This window comes from Nematostella vectensis, chromosome 2, assembly GCF_932526225.1.
Source record: "Nematostella vectensis chromosome 2, jaNemVect1.1, whole genome shotgun sequence".
NCBI classification, from domain to species: Eukaryota; Metazoa; Cnidaria; class Anthozoa; order Actiniaria; family Edwardsiidae; genus Nematostella; species Nematostella vectensis.
In genome coordinates, this window is record NC_064035.1 from 19,414,879 (window position 1) to 19,434,394 (window position 19,516).

General features: G+C 38.1%; 1 protein-coding gene across 6 annotated transcripts; it reads left to right on the forward strand.

Moving 5' to 3' along the window:
- The first annotated feature begins 1,929 nt into the window (after window positions 1-1,929).
- On the forward strand, window positions 1,930-19,165 carry LOC116614549 (doublesex- and mab-3-related transcription factor A2). 6 transcript variants are annotated; one of them, XM_032375674.2, is made up of 3 exons: window positions 1,930-2,064; window positions 16,867-17,285; window positions 17,788-19,165. In XM_032375674.2, exons 2-3 carry the CDS (start codon window positions 16,880-16,882, stop codon window positions 18,603-18,605), a joined length of 1,224 nt encoding a protein of 407 aa, XP_032231565.2. In that variant the 5' UTR covers window positions 1,930-2,064; window positions 16,867-16,879; the 3' UTR covers window positions 18,606-19,165. The 6 variants fall into 6 exon arrangements, with proteins under 6 accessions (XP_032231565.2, XP_032231566.2, XP_032231561.2 ...); XM_032375675.2 differs by lacking the exon at window positions 1,930-2,064 and adding an exon at window positions 6,687-6,821; XM_032375670.2 differs by lacking the exon at window positions 1,930-2,064 and adding an exon at window positions 7,271-7,424.
- Window positions 19,166-19,516: the final 351 nt, after the last annotated feature.

Here is a 19,516-nt window from a genome sequence, read left to right on the forward strand (position 1 = left end):
GCTTTAAAGCGTGCTTCGTATTAAATTGAATTGAAAATAACAATAGGCTACTTGCCTAACAGAAGACTCCAAGAAAAGACTCAAGAGAGTCTTCTTTGGGGGTGGGGGGGTCTGTCTTTACCTTTTGCTATTTTGTCACAGCAAAACTAAAGAGGATGATAGATCGAGCGAGTTAGGAAATAGCAACTTGAGATAATTGAGTTTAATTGAAAACGGAACCGTCATATCTAAAGCTTACATGTTGATAGGGATAAAAGCGGGAAAGAACAAAGAAAAAATTGAAATAGTTCTTCATTGTTAAAAGTCTAAAACAGTCAAGAAGAAATCCAAGATTGGAACACAAGATGCTGTCAAGGTTCCGCGTATCGGATACAATAATAATTTTGACCAAAAGGCCCGACACATGATAATAAGAGATTGCATACCGAAGGGTGGTTACGGTCTCCTAGGATATCAGAAAGTGCCGGGCTTCTATCAGCTGTAATCACACCGCTAGGCTTTTCCTAGGTTTATGTGTCTGTTCATTGCCATTCTGCGATGCATATCGATCAAATAAAATATCTACCATATAGATGATATAAGCGGCTCACTTCACACAAGCATTTGTAGTTTGAAAAGTAAGTCTAACAAGACCACTACGGGAATTTGATTTCCGTTCCATGCTTCGAATACACGTCGAGAGATCATTGGATTTGATCGAGTGCAGATGGTTCTAGATGACCTGTCCTATTTGATGAAAACAAAAAATGAATAAAAAAGGATAAAGACCTGTTTACTTCATCAAACACTTTTAGAAGATTTGCTTAGTATAAATAGAGCTCTCGTTTATTGCTGCGTTCCGCTCATAAAACGCCGATAAAAAAACTGCGAGCTCTTTTTATAATTGGTCTGTTTTAAGTACAAAAAAAACTAACGATATGTATTGTCTTAAAATACTTTATTACTCAGCGTTTTAAGTTGGAATGTTTGTAATAATTACAATCAATATAACTGATATTAGTAGTATGTTTTGAGAATTCGTAGCCGAACTATCAACACTTGATCCTGAATATACCTGCCTCAAAAATCATCGAGGAGAATTATATATGAAAAAGAACAATGAATTCTACAAGAGACAAAAGAAATGTCATATTCTGTTTTATAGGTTTAAGGCAACGGTAGATTTGAAATCACATATTTTTATTTGATAGCTCAGAATTTCTTTATTCATGAACAAGATAAAACATTAAATAAATCATGCGATAAATTTCTATTGTGGCATTACGACCAAATCATACGACTTTTATTAGTCTTAGACCGGATATATACAGAACATCCCTGTGTGTACGATAAAAAAAGGAAAGTCAATTACCTAACTCTGAGGAAATGGCCATCCTGAAAGATATATAAACAGATAAAACGCCCCGGCCCTCGTGAAACCTCAGCACACGGTGCGCTCCTTTTTCTTCTCGCTTGCTGCAAAACTTCTAGGTGATCTTGAGAAAAGGCAACAATTTCATTATCCAATTGTTTACATAACTTATTTTATCCATATTGGCAATTATTTCCAAGCGCAGAGAGGGGGCTTTTCAGTGGGTAATTGTAGCCACACTAAGGCTCACATCACCCAGCTATATACACAGTGTTTTTTTTTTTTTTCAATTTCTTTACACAAAAAAGACGCTGAGCTACTAATTCGATTTCGGGCCTTCTCGCCGACATGATTAATGTTACTTGCTAGAAAAAAAAAGATCAAATTTGTGCCAAACAGATGCCATATCAAGTGTCATCAAATACCTTTTTGACATCCTTCACGTTGTGTGCCAACGTACCAAAACAGGTCTTTAATGACATTTGCTTAGTTGATATCTACAGCGTTACTTAATCGGTGTGCGTAAATTTAGCTGATGTGCTACTTTAATAAGAAAGTCATTCATTGATGACTACATTGTGTTAGGTGATGGCGCGTCCGTTGTATGTCAATGAATATTTACCAGAGGTCCAGACACAATAAATCCCGCACTGGGCGCTGCTAGAGCACAATCTGAGAAGTGGTCGGTGCAAAAGGGAGAGGTAAACCGGAAGGTGAGCGCTAACTTTCACTGTTTTTATTTTATTTTATTTCAGAACATTTTATATAAACAGAAATAATAAAACAAAATTACACAATCCAGAGGCTATTTGTAAGGAAAAATAGAAAGTGAGGTAGATCAAAACCTAATACTTCTCTAAATAATTTTTCTAAAACGTTTTCAATTTTTGCGTTAGACAAACTGGTTTCGAAAATTGGTAACGATAATACTTAACAACGAGAAAACCCTCAAAGCTAAGTCGCTATCTAAACACAATGACACTGCTCGATTTAAGGCGTGATACCAGCCTCGGCTAATACTAGTCTGGAAATACAAGGCGATGAAATGTCTATTTGCAATTGGCAGCTTATAAAATGTAAAAAAAAAAAAATAAGATAATTGAAAGAATAATTTTTAAGGTTCGTATAATGCCGAAAACATTGAAAACCATGTGAGGCTTGTCTAGATATCGAGGGCAGGGTTAGACAACGCTGAACATTGCAATAAGTATATAACACTGCAGACGAGATGCAGATAAGCTTAAGTGTGCGAATTTTCTATAATCATCACTTTTTAACTGATCAAATGATGACTTGAGAATAATAAAGTGAAGAACTAAATGAATTGAAATGAAAAACACTAACTGAAAAGGTGAAAATAAAAAATGCTTAAGAACAAACAGAACAAATAAAAAGTAAGGAGCAATTTCCATCGAAAAACACACAGGAAAGTACAAAGTACATTCAGTTAACTACGGGTAACACCTTCATACAATACTATCACAGTTTAGGTCAATCGAAATAACAACCATAAACTTATAAATAACGAAATGGGAAAAAAGCAAAAGGAGTTAAACATAATTTTGTTTGTGATCAGTAAAGTATTTGTACTCTTTAAACTTTTCTCGAGTTTTAATCAAAGAGGTTAGCTCGCTAATTTATAATTTTCGTTGCCAGAGAGACCGTCTTGTAGGAGAGGCTCGTAAATGGACGGCGGCTCGGCCGTCTATTTGGGAGGTCTAGAAAAGTAATACTAAAGAAATACTAATGACGAAATTAAACCTATTCTTACAACCCGTGTACACTGGGATTTGCTATGAGTGTGATGGATAATAACAAAATAGTAATGTTTAAATTGAAATTATTTCAAAGCGCTCATATTTAACAATTAGACTTCGAGGTCGAGTTTTCTATGAGTCAGCAGATAGCCAACGAGGCACGAGTGGAATCCACTTGGTGACTGGCAAGCGATATCTCAGTAGCAAACTACTAAAATAATTATTGAACGCGAAGGGCATTTTATTTACAGAGGAATTCGTTATTTCACAAAATTCTAAACCACGTTATAAAATAGTGAGACACTACAAAACTTTGAGGGTCAGTTGACTTTGAATTCTTTGTGGGACGCGAAGCCAAGAACACAGCTATAAACAGCAAAACAAAAAGCCAGCGCAACTGCTTTTTATCTTGTGTAAAGGATACATTTAAATTGTCAGACAAAAGTTCACAAGTTTTTAACTCAAGTCGTTTGATAAAATAAGATTGATACGTGTCTCAAAGAACCCTAAAGCAAATTTGGTGTCTTTCTAGTAGCCACTCGTGGACAACTCATTCTTAATCTTATTCTTCACTTGCATGAGAAATTAAATAAATTGAAACCGGCTAAAAAGGTGTATTTTATTTCCGTTTCTTGATTCAATGTACTTGTTATTAGCAAATGAATTAAAGCTATTTAGATTTAGTACAAAAGCATTACCACGTAGCTTTTACAATATGTGAACTTTTAAATGCATGCATCGCTTTGAAGGTTTATATTTATAGAAAAAATAGCCCGGGGGGGATTAAATGATTTATTATGTTTCACGAAGAACTGGTGCTCGCTAGGCTACGGGTACACACCCCGGGGAATGGGTGGGTGGGGGAGGGGGCAAGCACAGTCACACACTGGCTTAGACGACCTCTGTGCGGGATACCTTTGGTTCTTTGCGATGCGCGAGAAAAAAGCGCGCGAAAATAGTCGAGATTATCAAATGCAAAAACACCAGTTTTTATCTCCATGCACTGAATTCATCGTTTCATATTTATGATGTTTAATGTTTTGTGTATAAAAATCACTTTAGAAAGCATGTGAATTATTAACCTTAAAACTTTCTAGCGAGCACATGATCACAGGCGGGTTTTGAATTATTCAAGTGGGTAAAACCCGCGGTAAAGGTGGTATTTTCGATATCGATAGCATTTTCTGTTTTTGGAGCACGTGTTTAATAGTGATAAAATCGTGTGTAAATCAATATCAATTACACTCCATTCATCTTTGGAATGAAGATCTTGCTCTATGTCCGCAACTTCACCAGAATTAGGAAAAAACAACTTTACGGCAGTCATAAAATCACAGTGAATCAGAATCAGAAAGAAAAGAGCGTAAAAAAGAGTAAAAGCTTATAAAATACTTAACGATGTATTTGATGTAGTGCGGAGAGCGAAGGAAAGATATAGTGAAAGCAATGGACCGCAATGTGAGGAAACCAGAACTCATGCAAGCCATAAAGAATCACTTGTAAAAAAGGGAAAAAATTCTTCATTGCAAAATGGCTTTTGTAAATTACCAAACATGTACCCTTAAGTGGTAATCTTTACATATCACAAGCACAATTTCATTCAGTTACCGGCAAGTATTTTCTGTTCAATTTTGCAATATTTCAAAGCTTATTATTGTATAAAGTGAGAACCTCATCGCGTAAGAGGGCGATAGCAAAACAAGTGTGATATGGCATAGCTGCCAGTGCAAAAAAAAGCCACTTTACACAATCAAAGAATGAGTTTTACAGCTAAAATAGGCAATTCTTACAGCTTTATGACCATTCAGTCCTATGTTGTATTTTTTTTTCTTCAGAAAGACGACGTCTTAATCTTATACATAAAATAGTCAGATTGCTGCGCCTGTCATTGATAGAAATATCAAACAAGAATTTTAATTAGGTATGAATCTCGGCCACTAAATCCTGATCCAAATTTCCGTTGACATTTAAGTTTACTCCAATCTCTCACTTTGGCAAATGTGGTTTCTGCTGTTTACAATCAACTTTCATCAATTTTGTATCGAATAAAAGAGATCACCCGTTTCGTAAGCAATTTCACAAAACAACAAAAGATATACGACCTCTTTGTATACACTGATCACCTAATCGGTGATGGTTTATATAATAAACCGTTGATTTTTCAAAGGAAATGTTCAGTAAATCGTTTTCGCGATTAAACAAACCATGCCCTACACGAGAGTATGATTGATGCCTATAAAATCAAGAACATTTATCAGAGATCCGATAAAGACACGTTAGATGGCTTGACTCGACCAGATTAGATCATAACCAAAGCATAGTCGACACTTATCTTGTCATCTAACCAACTGGTAATGATATTAGGAAATGAGGGCCCCGATTTTAAGCGATTCCCCGCTATTCATGCGCGAACGATCTACCGATAGTGTGAGGGGAAAAACATTAGTAAGACTTGAGTAAAGGTCATTTATTTATTTTTTTCGTTTGTAGATGGTAAGACATCAATATATTCCAATGCAATTAAGCTATTTTAGCCAATGAGTAAAACAGGTAAGTTCAGTTTTTCAAAGGATTAGTACGAAAGCTCTAGATATTTAAGTTAACGGGCATTTGTTAAAACCTAATCTCGCAAGTTCTAAAAGAGACCACGAAATAGTCAAAACCACAAAATATATTTACTAATACTATTGCAACCATTACGTTTAAATTTCTGTTACAACTCAAAAAGCTAGAGACGACGTTAAAGCTTATTTCTTAACAATAAGGAAACGGAGTTTAATGGTTCTTCGAGAGGTCTTTTATGTAAAAATAAAATTGTAAATACATTGATGAAGGTTGACAGTAATGACCCATTTCAGCAAATTATTTAATTCTTAACACTTAATAGCACCAGCTTAAGGCCAGTTTACAGGAAATTAAATGCCTTTTCTTATTAGAAAAAGTTTTTTTTCAGTTCGGGATATTTAGAGAATTTAAAAGAATACTTTTGTGAGCTTTATGAGCGCAGCTCGAATACCCACTTAAATACTAATCACGACACATCAATCAGATATACCCTCTGGCTTATTCTATTCGTCGCTGTGATTTCCAAGCCTTGCTAAGGAACAATAACTTGAGAAACGTGCAAAAGTACTCTCTGCTCATTTGTAAACTCAGCTGAGTCAAACGTTGACATTTTTTATAACATTCGCGATTCTTATTTTGTAAACAAATAAGAATTTGTAAAATACTTTCGCACCTGTATCAATACTAATATATATTTCCAAGTAAACAGTCAATAATGGCTTTCCTACCTTTAATTGAAAACAATACTCTAACACCATAAAGAGTCGCCTATGGAGGATTCTTTTATAGAACGAAAGGACATATTTAATGCGAAAGTCTGCCATTATAGGGAAAAAATCACGGGAGTCGCCCAGTTTCTATAGCTGCACAGATAGCTTAACAGCCACGATAACTATAGCTGTGTTGACTCTTTTTTGCCTGTGGGCCGAGCAAGACACGTGGTGTCCAGCTTTGTAAACTGAACAAAACGGCTTACATAGGTGAATGTTTGTCAAACTACGCGAAATACAGCTTTGATTGAACCAACCAGGGCCCCGTCACTTCGACCACTCAAGAAATCAACGAACCCTCGAAATTAACAGTGTCACTCTTACACAACTGATAACCCAGAGTTGCCGGAGTATTATTAAATTGTAACGGGAGTAGGGGTGAGTACATGCTTTTGCCTTTTAAGAGCTGTACGGTTATTGCTTAAAACATGTACTGTTTTATTTATTTTTGGACCGTTTATTGCCCTATTTGAACGCGCTAAATAGAATATTACCATTTTGATCAAATATAGTGTTCCTCTCCAATAAGACCGTTGCATGCTCTTTTTTATATAAAATCAAATCCCCTAGCCATGGTTATACATAAATCATTAGTTTCTTATTACTAGGATAACACGGTTACAAGGTGTGAAAAATAGTATTTAATTCAGAACAACCTCATCGTAATTTTATCGATTAGTTTAGTTTAGTTTTGAACAGAACCTAGACAAAAAAAAATCCCCTAGGGGGTGAATCAAAATGTTTTGGTTTCAAGGGGTTTCAAGATTCAGTGATGCATCGAAACATCTCCATGGTCAGGAAACAATATAGGATAACAGGTACCAACATTGAAACGTTACTTCAACCCGTACAGAAAACGTGTTAAGCTTGAAGTTACAACTAGCCTATCTCTCGTTGCCTTTGCGCTCAGCACGGAAGCCATAGGCGAGTACGAGACGTGCTGCTGCCTATGTTAAATACCTCCTGTGGTCATCTATTGAGGTTAGTAACTCAGACTCGCTTAAAAGATCTGTTGAGTCTATGCGAAACTACACATGTGGATAGTTAAGTAAGAAAGTAGAGGCCAAAAATGGTCAAATTTAAAAAACTTTGGAAAGAGATCTCGATTTTCAAAACTTGTCTTTGTTAAATGGGTGTCGTTATCAATGTTTATGTACTATTATTTCTAAACAAAGTTAAATAGAAATGATTGAATGAATAGCTTTTGGTTAAAGAGGAGGAGGGCAAGCGAAAATAAGAATACAATCAGAGACTAGATAAACCTTTAACTTTGGAAACCCCACTCACGACGTCAAACACTTCTTCAGTCGCGATCATTATATACATTTTACTTTTACGAGATTGTTTTCTATTTTACACAAATTAGAACAATAAGACCTTTTCTTCTCAATAATTCATAGAGTTTACCCGTGAATTTCTTTTTGTACCTGCAATGAATAATAAGTTGGATGTAAAATCTAGATTTTGGAAGTACTAAAGTCAATATAAATGCCCTTCTGGGAATGCATTCAGCGCTTTCAAATAAAACCCCTCCAATGTTTAAATCAAAACAACCATTGAATAATAGTGCTTTGTTCTCATCTATTTCAAAATCATTTAAAGACGTGATAATGAGCGCTCGTTTTTTCATATCCTTCTCCAATTATTTGCTATATTAAAGTAAACAAGAAATTGCTACTTTTGCGAGCTGTTTTGCGACCAGTCGGCTAGAGAACAAAAGATGTGGCACAGAGAAAAGAAGAGACAATTCAAGGTTTTAATAAGATCTTAATTTCGCAAAGACAAATATTCATTGCGCTTTTTGCTTGAGATACAAAATGCAATGATAACCAACTCGTTTCACATAAAGCTAACGGTTCTTGTGCACAAAGGGGGGAAGTCTCCCATATTGAGATCACTCTGCAAATAATTCGAACTAGTGGCGTCCGTCATTTGATGACATAATTCACGCTTTATTTTAAAAACAGAAAACTTTCTTTCTTCAATAACAAAACTAATCCAAAATTCATTTCTAGTGTAGGTCTTTTTTCACTTTTTCTGGATCAGGGAAAATAGAATTCAAAATGCTTTTAGAAGTTTTACATTTGGGAAACGTGCGAATACTTATTTATTACAACACTTACTCCTATATACATCGAGTCGTTATATTTGCCTAAGTTATTACAAAGTCGTTTTATAAGTTGTCTTAAGATACTACGAAATGGCAAAAAAATAATATTTCTCAAAACCGTTGCACCTCAGAGTCAAATCACTTTTTATCAATGAAATCGATATTCAATTTTATAGCTTCGCCAAGAACTAATTTACGCCCCAAGATTTCAATATTGCGAAAAAAAAGGGCGACACACAAGCAAACTATCAATTCGCCACTATGCGTTTCCTTTTAAATGAGTATTTAAACTCTATCGTTCTTACCGGCCAATTTCATAATGCAAAATAAGCATAATCAGATCCCGGAAAAAGGTGGCTTTAGAACATTTGATGTTTGATCTAAATGTTTAGTGCATTTCGATGTTTTGCTTAAATGTCGAAAGGTTTTTCCCACTCTAACGAATGGGTGGTGGGTCTATTACGGTCTTTTTGAGACTAGAGTGTTTTCACTTTATTTTAAATGGCATACTACGGCTTAACCGTTTGACGTTTGTCGGGCATAATTTGTATTTGACAATTTTTTAATTGAGTTTTTGGGCGCTTTGGATGGTACTGTCAAATGAACATAATCAAAGATATTCACAAATGGATCGTGCTCAAGTTACCCCCTGGCAAGGACATAAAAATCAAATCGTGCAGGTAGTTTGGGGGATTTCTCTTTCCTTTTAGCAACATTTCCCCCATTCAATAAAAGAGGGAGCGAAAAAGTCGCTTGTAGTCCCACAAATAGCACGCGAGCAGGGCTCCAAACAATTTTAATTTGTATATAGCTTCTAGGTTATATATGTCGAGTAATTGGAGGCTACCACGAAAAATGTGAGCCTTTATCGCGTACAAAAAAAACACAGAAAAACTGAAACGGGAACTATAGACTCGAGGCGAAAAGGTAAAGTATGGCTGAATGAAGCCAGCGTCACGCAGCCCATTGAGAGGCGGGGGCACTGTACTCCACCTGTCCATCTACCGTGTCTCAAATCTTCGACAACTTGACAATTGACTTACTTAACTTATTAAGGAAGCAATTAAGAAAGAAATCTTCCTTCCGACATTAATGAAATTTCTCCCTTGGCGTTGACATTACTTTCAGCGCTCAAGAGCCTAGGGTAATAAATTTCAACCGAATAGAGGGTTTAGTTAGCGCCCTTGGAATTTCAAAAACATTAAACAATGTAGTTATAACGGAGCTCTACTTGTCCTATTCTTGCATGTAGTCCGGAAGTCGTGAGTGAAGCGTTTGAGACTCAACAAACACGGGTGTAATTCGAAACACAGGTTCACAACGCCTGCTGTATTGAACTTAATTGAGATTCCTTGTGAATGTGCAACTAGAGGAGCATTTTTTGCTTTGTGGTCTGTGTATCACCGTACCGTGCGATGTTTCAGTCAGAATGCATTGCGCGCCTCGTAACGTGACTAGGGTGCTACTAGCCACGCCTGACTTCACGCCGCCTTAGATTAACAACAGCGCTTAAATAGTACACAAGACAACAGTACGCAGTACACGATAACGGCCGACAAAGTACGAACACTGCTCCCACAGGTAAGAACAGCACCAGGATCTTTATTTGCTACCAGACATGAATACACCAAGCGAAACATGACTCTCGTATGATACTAGCTACCTTAGAGTAATGGTAAGAGATGCGTCTTTTATCTATTTCATACTTAGATTGTGATTTCCAATCATAATTTCAAATTTTACTATAAGTTATATAGCGGAGTTAACGACCGGTTATCAATTGACTTCTTAAATGGGATGCTTAATAGTTTAAAGGCAGTATGTTTGGTAAAGTACTGTTAGTGGGAACTTGAAGGAGTTGGGACTTATCCACCGACAGCGTACGTAATGCCATAAACCACTCAAAAACCACCGCATGATCGGCAAAACTTATATCGGTAAAGCGCATCGCACGAGAAAAAATGAAAAGGAAATAAAAAGATACATCTCTCGATAAAATAATATTTCCAGAGAGGCATCATAATCCGTGTAACAAGTTTGCGTGCTAAATTCAGAGCAACGCATAGGTTTAAGGGAGGTAGCGGACTGAAGCAGCTCTAGATCACGCAGAGATCTTTAACACAGTGGGGAACTGAACCGGCCTCACTCTGTTAATGATTCACGTTTTGATGTAAAGACCCACCGTCACTCCAGACTGAAGACTGTGTTTATGTTCGTAACGTGACGACACAAACAAAATGTAACGGTGTTACACAACTAGTGAAATCACGGTACAGGTAAGAAATGAACATTCCGACAGCTTTATGTAGCGTGAACTATTTTAGAAACGAATAACCCTAGTTCAAAGCTCTCTTTTGTCAGCTAGAGAATACTTTTTGTATTTGTCAAGAGGCAAGTTTCCGAGTGCATAAAGCGGTTGACAATAGGAGTTGTGCTTGGGAAACAGACCACGAAACCAGTCGAAACGCATAAAGCACGTAGCTCACGAGAGCTTTTCACACCGAGAAGAGTTCACTTGTAGCGTTCTGTGCTTATAGCGCGGCAACGGCGTGAAAAGACGAGTCGTGCCTTCGAGGCGTAACATTCTGATTAATCTCCCCCGAGCTATCTTACCACCATCTCCTAAACATGATAACGAGTTTTGTAATGAAATAATTTGAGTTTCTCGCGTGGAAATTGTGAACGTATTTAGTCTAGGCCAGAGGACCCGGCTTGACTCTTGTCTTGTCACCAATCGGTGTCACAAGCGATACAAATTAGCCCCACCAGTGGTTCACAAACTATTTTCCCTTGGACCGAAAGCTCTTCGCACTGAAACACGCTCTCAACGCTAAGGTACAATCACTCAATAAGTAAGATGTAATCGTTACTCGCACGTGTACATTACAGTTCTCAATTCTTTATAAGTTTTTTTTAGGTAATTTTCCAGTCGCGCGAGAAAAAAAGGCTAAATAGGTTTTTTACACCTTCAAGGATTGTTTGGGGTAGTTTCTAACCCGCAAAGACTGCCCGCCATACTTCCTTTTTTACCAAATTAAATAAATTCGGTAGCTACGAGAAGCTGTGCAAACAGAACGTTCGATCTTAATGAATTTCTTCGGGAATAATTGAAAAAGTCCTATTTGTCCTATGTATGCGAATTTCTTAAGAGCTCAGTCTTGAGCTAGTTCTTGTGACTTTTTGAAACCTCTCTGGAGAATTTTTAAGACAAAATTTCTGGAAGTGAAGACGGGAAAATGATAACTTTTCACATGAAAAATAGAAGGAGGCAAAGGATGGTAAGATAACTCTTCCATTACTGCTTATTTATTGATGCCAGCCATTCGATATATAGTATGCGGACTGACATAAATCAATAGCAAACAACGATCAACTCCAATTTCCCCTAGAAGCATGGGATAAATGACCTTTAGCTCTGGCAAAATAAATGAATTTCAGATCTATACTTTTTTGTTTTCTCTTTATATCATGCGTAAGTCATACGTTATCGTACATATTCTTGGTCAAAGATTTTAAAATTTCATCACATTGACATTTCTCAAGCTTAAACGACGTTTACCAGAATTTCAAATGTGTTTTTTACTCTTTTTTTTTTTCTAAAACCGCCTTTACTAACGAAAAGTCCATATTTGCCGAGCAACGTTAACAATGTGATCCAAAAACTGGACGAACTCTACGCCCCTTGTGACAAATTTGGGGAAAAGCAGAAAAGAAAATTGTGTTTAAATAAATAATTACAAACTAGGCAGACATGGAGGCTTTTCCTATCAAGTACACAAGGCTATGTAATTTGTCTTTCTTCTTTCGCGACTCATAGAACTGTTTGAAAGCTCCCTAGTGGGAGTGTCATGCATCTCACTTAGGAATGTAAAATACGTTTTTTAGGGCACGCTCGGCATACTGCTTATACCCCATTGTACGTCAGTTGAGAAGCTTTGACAGCATTACCACGAATCGCATTTCGAATATGATTTTCTAGTGCAGAATTGGTTAAACGTCTTCTAGTTCGGTTATCTTTCCCAAGCTGATAAACTTCCTAGCTATCATTAAGCCTGTTTATTCTAATTCCTCTCGTTTCAATGGAATCTTGGGAGTTCGCTTGAATATTTTTGCTGATAAAAACATTTGTTGCCCCGAGGCTTAAGAAAAGAGTGGAGTTAACGTTAAAGAGAAAGCGCACCCGCTTTTTTCCTAATCCTTGCCGGCTTGTGTAAGAAAACTTGAAATCATCTCACGTGGAATAGCGGCTAACTGAAAGAAACCGCGTTTTGCGCGCAGATAAAACGCCAAGCTTTTTCTATCGAAGCGTCTTAATGTTTCCTTACTTAAAACACATACTCCAATTCTTAAAATGTACAAGTTTCGTGTTAACTATCTTTCTTTGTAGTACAACGCATTTCAACAATGAAACTTTTTTTTCGATGATGTAATTCAAGAAATAACACTCTTGCCACGTTCGGTTAATATTAATAACTGACTAGTGCTAGTTTTAGAAACATCGAAAAGAGTGAGACAAGAATGAAAGCGGCCCGATTTGCGAAGGACTGGAAAAAAAAAAACCCTTGTCCACTCTCATTCATTGCGCAGCTTGAATTAGCATCTCTAAGCGAACCAACAAAGTATGGCGAGAGGCCAAGCTTTTGTCAAAAGAAGTCGCGCACTAAATGCCTTCTTAATTTTTTAATACGTTTATCCTGTCATGCATGGAGACTGTTGGGCAACTTCATTAAGCATTAACGTGAACTTAAGCTTTTGAAACAAGCTCATTATACCGTGTAAGTCTTGTGTTAAGCAAGCACTACACAGAGACGAAATATACATTACAAAATCAAGTAAAAGATAACATAGGTCCTGAGCGAGCATCTGTATGAACTGAATCGAACTTTGCTCTCAGCAGGTCTTTCTAAAGATTTATTTTCAATTTTGTCTCTGTTATTTGCTTGTTGTTCTAAACCGAAATGACAGAGTAAAGTCACTTAATAGACAGCCCCTACATGGCAGCGTCTAGGCGCATAAGGGGGCGATCATAAAAAATAGGCATTGCGTACCTGCTTACAACTTTTTCCGTATTGTTGATGACTAGCTTCCTGCGAGGAAAATGAAAGAAAAATGAAAAAAGCAGTCGAAGAAAAATAAATTGAGTACCATCATAAACAGGAATTATAAAATAGTAAAATTATAATGGACAAAACAGTGACATTTATTGATGAAATGCTGGAAGCGATGAAAATAAGACTTTTCCATTTATCTCTATATAAAATTACGATGATACAGCAGGGTTACAATGATTTTTATCACAAGTTTGCTTTTTCTTTTTCTTTATTATCTGAATTGTATTTCATGGAACATGTAAATGAAAAATCACTCCAAAGGTTTGGTTAACTCGGTTTAATAAATTGTAACTCGATAAACTTGGGTATGCTCTGTTTACTCAAACAAAATGTTATACTTGCTTCCTTTTAAATACGCACAGTGAAAACGATGTTGTTTGCAAAATCCGGATTATAATACTATCGAAACGCAATCAAATGAAACGGTAGAAATCTTTCAAAATATCATTTGCGATTTTTCGGCTTTTAGGCCTGAAGCTATGCGGGCGCAAAACAACGGTCAAGAAGTAGACAGTTTTTTTTGTTGTTTTGTGCACCAAAATGCACCTGCAGTCTGTGTCAACATTAGTGTGACCCAGCTTCGGATTTCAGCGTAGATGTATTGCTCTATCCGACATCTTCTTTATAATAGCCTTCTATAAAACGAATAATTTACCTAACGAAGTGTAAGTCACAAAGGTAGATTATATGAGTAGGTTTTGTTAATGCGCTTGTGTGCTAATTAACAAAAAGCAACTCGGCAATCGACTATAACATTTTTATGAATTTTAGTTATCTTTGTCAAAAAGAACAGGTAAATTAAAAAAACGCTCACAATGCATCACCTATATTTGTCATCTCCGCGACAGATTACAGCGCGATTAAATTAATTTAACCCTTTCACAAAAAGGCTACTTTAATTAATAAAGACAAGGAAAAAGAGAAAAGGGAACGAGAATCGCGAACTCTTGTCTTTGCACAGTAACACTGTAGTGGTGATAAATTGACACGAGTACGAAGCGCTACCCGAGACTATGTCAACAGATTCGAGTTGGCGGATCGATCATCCAGTCTTATTATGTTTATCTTAGGCAAGAAAACTAGTTAATTATATCCAAAAGACATTTACACAAACTCCGCGTTAAGTACGTATTATTGGCGCATTCGATGCACTAGTGGAATAATAATCTTTTTTTGGAAACCATGTTGATTCTCTAACTAGCGATAATTGAATTATCTAAAACGGAACTGCAGGCTAGAAATGGCAGTAGCTTTTATGAGAAAAATCGGGCTTCATTGCGAATGCGCGCTGAATGCCAAATATCTCAGATTACATGAATGAAATAGCAAGTACTGGCTTTTCATGAGAAATTAACCATGAACGACTGACTCAGACAAACAAGGTGACACTATATGAAAGCTTTCAAAGGCATTATGGTTAATTTCCATTCATCATTTTAAGTATCAATGGCGATAACTGTGGTTAATACCAAGCTCATCGGAAAATAAATAACAGTTGTATTGTAGAAACATTTTAGAAGTCAGAAAAGGCAGTCAAGAGAGCAAAAGACGCGGCTCTGTGACAAAGCACTTTTCGATTCACCTGTCCTAACCACCCGTCGCGCTGTTGAAAACGCTTTCTAAAAAGTTAAACTTTGTTTTCAGTATCGCAACACGAGCTCCACAATCTAAAGAGTTTAAAAGACCGCGGACAGTGGGAGTTTTTTGTGCGCAAAAACGGCATGACAAAAAAAATTTGCCGTCCCCGCGGAGATCCATTTTTACAGGAAAGCAAACATCCAACATCAATAACAAAGTTTGTTAAGTTAATACCGATTGTCCAGTGCATTAAGACACTCAACAAGTTCATTACTCAGTTCGGCTACAAGACGTACGGGTATAGCGAGTCTGACATCATGTGTCTAACTAGCTTTTACCGTTTTGGCTAGCTTCACCTGCATTTTCGCTTTCTGCTACTTAATACTGCTGAAAAACGTCATATTTGGTTAACGGCATAGACCGGGCACCTGCTGACGGGCTGTAATGCAATGCGCCCGCATGGGAGGCCGCACAAACTACTCAATTGGGAGCTTTTAAAAAGAAACCAATATTTAGTAATTTGAGTCAGTCCGTTGGGGCAGTCTCAAGGGGCACTTACAACTCGGGATAACACCGTACTACAGCAAAACGTATGTATCTGCTAGCAAATACTAACTTAACCCAACTAGCCAATTCGCACGCATTACGCAAGATATACCTTGTGTGTTTACCGAACATTTTAATAGGTTACTGCTCTGATTACATTTGTGGGACTGACTATCTGACTGTCTATTTTGTGAGATTAACTAAGTAGTCTTCCATGCTTATCTTAGATCGTATGTCTTAGATCTGTGACTGTGAACAAAAGTTCAATATTCTTAATGTTTCGTGTTTTTTTTTTTTTTTTACAAAACATAGTCTATTGCAACATAAAAGTAATGTCTGGTCTTACATTGCAAAAGTCGTTCTTAATCACTTCGATAACTTTTTTCATACCATCTGATAGCATCTCTAGATAACACGATAGTGTACTATGAATAATTAAAACTGGTACGAATTAAAATGGAGTATTTTCAAAGAACACCTCTAACATGCTTCTGAACCACCTTTGGAGAACAGGTATTTTGTAGCTTGGCTTTAGCCTTGGGCTAAGGTCGCTTGCTAGCAACCTAAGTGGCAGCTATTGTCATCACATACCTGTCACTTTTCATGTCCCATTAGTGCGCCTGTAAGACGTTATAAATGACGGGCAAGTCGAGGTCTTGAATTAACACAAAAAGAGCAAACCACCAGCGCAGTCCTAGCTTTTCGATGAAGGGGGTTTGGCTCGGTGACAAATGGCTTTTTGTCAGCCCAAAGGGGGGGGGGGGGGGGGGGTTTAACCCCCTAAAACCTCCTCCTAAACGGCTACTGCAATAAACCATACAAAAACAACAGAGCTCGGCACGCAAATGACAAACTATGAATAACAGATATTGCGAATTCAATGTCAGGAACATGTTTTAAAATAAACTGTCAAATAGTCAGATGAAGATGAAATTTATGTCATTTATTGATGTCATCTGCTAAACGAAGTTTCATGACTCCTCGCGCTAATTTGTGTCCTGGTTTCCACCAGGTGATGTGGCAATGTACGCAACATAGTTATTGCCATTCTAAATTCTAATCGTTTTCACATCTACAGATAACGTAGAAGAATGAGTGAGACATCCACATCACCCGTAGAATCACCAGAGGGTGAAGAAGGCAGCCAGCACCACAGGGTTCCCAAGTGTGCTCGCTGCCGCAGCCATGGCACGGTGTCGTGGCTAAAGGGCCACAAGCACTACTGCAGATGGCGCGACTGCACGTGTTCTAAGTGTCAACTGATCACCGAGCGACAGCGCGTGACGGCCGCGCGCGTCGCTATACTCCGGCAGCAGAGGAAGAGCGCAGAGTTACGTGAGAAGTATCAACGAGAGATGGAAAACGTGCGTCTTAGTTACTCCATGGTGTTCCCGAGATCGGGCATTCCGGCCTTTCCACACCACCACATGCATCACTCACTTGCGCAGGCGCACTACGACGAGAGGATACGCCAGGCGTACGCCCTCAGGGAGCAAGGTAAGACGTCCCACATGGAATACGAGCAACAAACAATGTAAGCCGCTAAGCAACCAAAAACAATCAAGTGTTCTAGAATCGAACATCAGATGTTGGAAGACTCCAGTAGGCATACAAATAACCTCATTCCGCTATTAGTGAAAGTCAAGTAACAAAGAAATTTCTATTTTTTTTCGCAGTCCTAATGTGCTTTATTGCTTTAAGGCTTTTTCTTTGAGTCAGGATTCACGCAGCGCTTGCATTAGGCTAAGTTATGTTTATAATATACAGCACGGCCCCGATCCTCAAAGCGCTTCCTGGCGCTTTGTTTTATTCGTTTTGTTGTTTAACTTATCCACCCACATCCCGTACTTTTGGTCCCTTTTCTCATAGTCATCATTGCGACATCTAATTTTTCAACCATGCAATTAATATAAGAAACCGACACAAAAACCTTTTGTCCCAGCGCCCAAACACTACCTTTAATCGGGTTATCTAACATGCTGTTTCTCTATGTCTCAAGGGCTTGAAATAAATCGCAAGCGTTGTAGCTCCTACTCCGAGGAGGAAGATTCTGCCCCTTCACCAAAGAGACGAGCATCTACGCCAGAAGTACGCGTGAAGGAGGAACCAGTCGACCGCCCTGCGAGCCCCCAACAGCATTCAGCACCGGCTAGTCCAGCGAGAGAAGAAAAGGAGAGAAAATCTACGCCTGTTCGTGAACCACTCAACTTAACGAGGAATTTTCCATTCGAAGATGTCCCGCCCCGAGGTCGAGTGGACAGTGGGTCGGACAGGACATCCCCCGACCGACCACACCCAATACAGCTCCTTTCCAAGATCTTCCCAAGTCACAGCCACAGCACTCTAGATCTCATTCTTAAAGGCTGTCGGGGAAGTGTAGTGGAAGCCATTGAGTGTATTCTATCAACGCAAGATCCGCGCAGGGGTGGCCTTAGCTGTGCGTCCATGGCAGCCATCAAGGCAGCTGGTCTCAGTGGCTGCATTACCACAATGGCGCACACATCACCATTTTTACACGCTCCCATAGCGCGTGCCCCAATAGCACGACCGCTGCCCACGTCACCAGCGTGCTCCACCAGCCGCATCTACACACCATCGCCACTTCCGCCACCTCTCCTCAAAGCCAAGTCTGAGCCGCACTATAGGCCACCGGTGTTTTCACCACCCGGCGCCTGTTCTCTGCCCGGCTTGACTGGCGAAAGATCTAACTTTAGTCTGCTCTCCAAATACTGTACACTGTGCGGACACAGGGTTCTTTCATCGGACAAATTCTGCGCGCAATGCGGAAGGGCCGTAAGCATGGCTAGCCCTGTCTGAACTAAATAACTGGTCTAGTGTGTACCGGGCCTAAAGTGTAGCTAGCCCTGTCTAAACTAAACAACCGCTGCAGTCGCAAAGGCAAATCGTTGAACATTGTATTCTGTAAATATTACGTATTGCCCATTGGCATTAAAAGCATTATAAGAAATCAATGGTTCTCTACAAATATACCATTATGATCACACGACTAAAAATAAATTCTATTACAAAGGGATTCTTTTAAAGAACGATGTTAAAATATACTCCGTTGATGACTAATCTGAATAGCAGTTTGACTCCTCTCGGAAGAAGCAAACATAACTGAAAGCCTGAATTTTTATAAATCCATCTGGTAAGAATTTTATTCAAGTTAAGGAATATTATACATTTTATGAGTAGAAATATACGAAAGAGACATAAGTACATTCTTTATAAAAAACACACAGAAGCTAAACTTCATTAAATGATGATAATATAAGTTTTGTGTTGTTTTAAGTGGCGAATTTAATGGTTAGATTAAGTATATATATTGGGGACAAGGTCCATGGCAAAGAATAAAAATACAATAATTTCTATGACGTAAAGAGTTTTTTTTTCCAAGCGCTTTCAATCGAGACTAAATCAGCTAACGCTATCAGAAATATCCACGGGACATTCCAAGTTTGGTGGACGAAAAAGGAAGAATCGATCTTCAGAGTGCGAAACAATAAAGGTTTGTGTACGCCATCTCAATGGAGTTCGGGATTTCTTTATCCTTAGCACCCGGAAAAGTCCAAGTTAGAATAAGAGAATTATTAAGGGGTCCTACCCCCTTTTTCGTCATACAATCAACAAGAATATGAATACAAGTCAACTAGAAGTTGTTTTTTTAACACATGTATCACCCTAATACATTAAAGCCGCATTGTCACCAGTTTACTTCCGGAGGT